Here is a 1,936-nt window from a genome sequence, read left to right as displayed (position 1 = left end):
GGGATACTATTTGTTGAGTGTGAAACGGACATACTGATGGGAAGTGTGAGACTGATACTGTTTCTGTGTGCGTGTCTCTGTCTGTCTGTTTATCTGTCTTTCTCTCTCTCTAGCACTGTAAATGAAAGCGGGATACTGTTACTGAGCGTAATATGGACACCCTGTTGGAAGGTAAAGACTGATTCTGTGTCTGTGAACAGACCTCCGGTGCAGTTGGTGAGACGGTCACTGTCCCTTCTATTATGTATGAGACGGATTAACGGTGCATTTATCAGTCTCCAGTCCAGTATGCAAAGGAGGAGAGAAACAGCCTGTAACTGTCTGACACTGGACTGTCTGTGAGAGTTGAATTTATTCAGTAACGAGCCGTCTCTGGGTGTTGAGAATGGGACGGATAGGACACCAGTTAATATTGTCTGTCAGTCAGTTTAGGAGGAGAGAGAAACACAGAGAGAATGGAGGAGCCCAGAGCGGGTAATTTGTAATATCGTCTTAACCGAACATATTTCAGTGTGCGAACAATATAATCATGTAAAACCAGATGTGGATTATCACAGTCACAGCTGTGATTGACTCCTGCCCCTGAATCTGGGGAGCGCCGGCCTCTGAGTGTTTAACAGTTCCTGAGCGGGGAAACTACAACTTACCCCCGAGAATCCGCAGCACAGGCCGAGCGGGGAGGAAAGCCTGTCCCGGGAATTGTCAATCTGGCGAGCAGTTTGTCCTGTGAATGTGAAGATGTGAAGATTGGGTCAGAGAGAGTGTGTTAAAGGGGCGGGCGGGTTAGATTAATGTCACTGTGTTTGTGTGGCCGGACTCATCGCCGGATTTCCAAATCCATTTTGAGTAAAATAATAAAAAATCCCTGTCAAAGGATCGCCCTCCTCCCCTGCCGAGCTCTGAAATGGAAATTTAAGGTAAAGTTTTCGTAAAATTCAAGATTTCAGCCGAAAAACGGAGATCATGTCAGCGATCGGGTGAGAGAGCGCGATCAGAGCAGCAATGAAACGGGTTAAAATCGAAACTGGTGCTTTTAATTCCGGTGAAAGTTTTTCGACAGCAAACATTCCGGTGTTAGAGATGGGAAGGGGCTAGTCTGGGAATCTGGAGTGCCCGATTTGAATTGGAATCGGGGAGTTTAAGAGGAGAGAGAAACACAGAGAGGCTGGAGGGGCCGGGAGCTGACAGCAGGGTGTCTCCGCCCCGTCCGCTCTGTGCCTTTAAGTTGCTCTGTGCCGCCGCCTCTCGTTTCATTTCTGACCCAGCTCTGACTGTCAGAGAGATTTTCCACAGAGTCCCGGAGATGACAGATACTGCAGCCGCCGAAACGGCTCCTCCAGCCGCCGCCGCTCAAACCAATGCTCCGAAGATGAAGAAGGCGGTTCCCAGACCCAGGACAGCCGGTCCCAAATTGAGCGAACAGATCCTCAAGATTGTGGCGGATTGCAAGGATCGCAAGGGGATCTCCCTGGCCGCGATCAAGAAGGTTCTGGCGACCAAAGGCCTGGATGTGGAGAAGCTCCGGTCCCAGATCAAATTAAGTATCAAGAGAAATGTGGAAAAAGGCTCCCTGGTGCAGATCAAGGGCACGGGCGCCTCGGGCTCCTTCAGAGTCGCTAAGAAGGAAACCCAGGGAAAAGTGGGAAAGAAGGTGAAGAAACAAGGAACCAAGAAATCTCCCGGAAAGAAACCGGCGGCAACGAAAACAGCAGCCAAGAAATTAACGGCAAAGAAAGCAGCGGCCAAGAAATCTCCCGGAAAGAAACCAGCCGCCAAGAAAAAGGCGGCGAAATCCCCAATTAAGAAGAAAGCGGCGGTGAAGAAGCCCAAGACCCCCAAGCCGGTGAAGGCGAAGGCGAAGAAGGGAGAGAAACCGAGGGCCAAGCCCAAGCCGAGGTCAGCAAAGCCCAAGAAAGCAGCGGGCAAAAAGAAGTGA

General features: G+C 50.4%; 1 protein-coding gene across 1 annotated transcript; it reads left to right on the top strand.

Annotated features, from left to right (window-relative positions):
* Positions 1 to 1,303: 1,303 nt before the first annotated feature.
* On the top strand, positions 1,304 to 1,936 carry LOC137311399 (histone H1-like). Its single transcript, XM_067978645.1, has one exon. It carries the CDS (start codon positions 1,304 to 1,306, stop codon positions 1,934 to 1,936), a length of 633 nt encoding a protein of 210 aa, XP_067834746.1.

This window comes from Heptranchias perlo, unplaced genomic scaffold (assembly GCF_035084215.1).
Source record: "Heptranchias perlo isolate sHepPer1 unplaced genomic scaffold, sHepPer1.hap1 HAP1_SCAFFOLD_335, whole genome shotgun sequence".
NCBI classification, from domain to species: domain Eukaryota; kingdom Metazoa; phylum Chordata; class Chondrichthyes; order Hexanchiformes; family Hexanchidae; genus Heptranchias; species Heptranchias perlo.
The sequence above is the reverse complement of the archived record's forward strand: the minus strand, read 5'-3'. Positions and strand labels throughout refer to the sequence as shown.

What these genes read in the sequence shown, in the direction of transcription:
- LOC137311399 (XM_067978645.1), top strand. Translation starts at nt 1,304, where the DNA reads ATGACAGATACTGCAGCCGCCGAAACGGCTCCTCCAGCCGCCGCCGCT.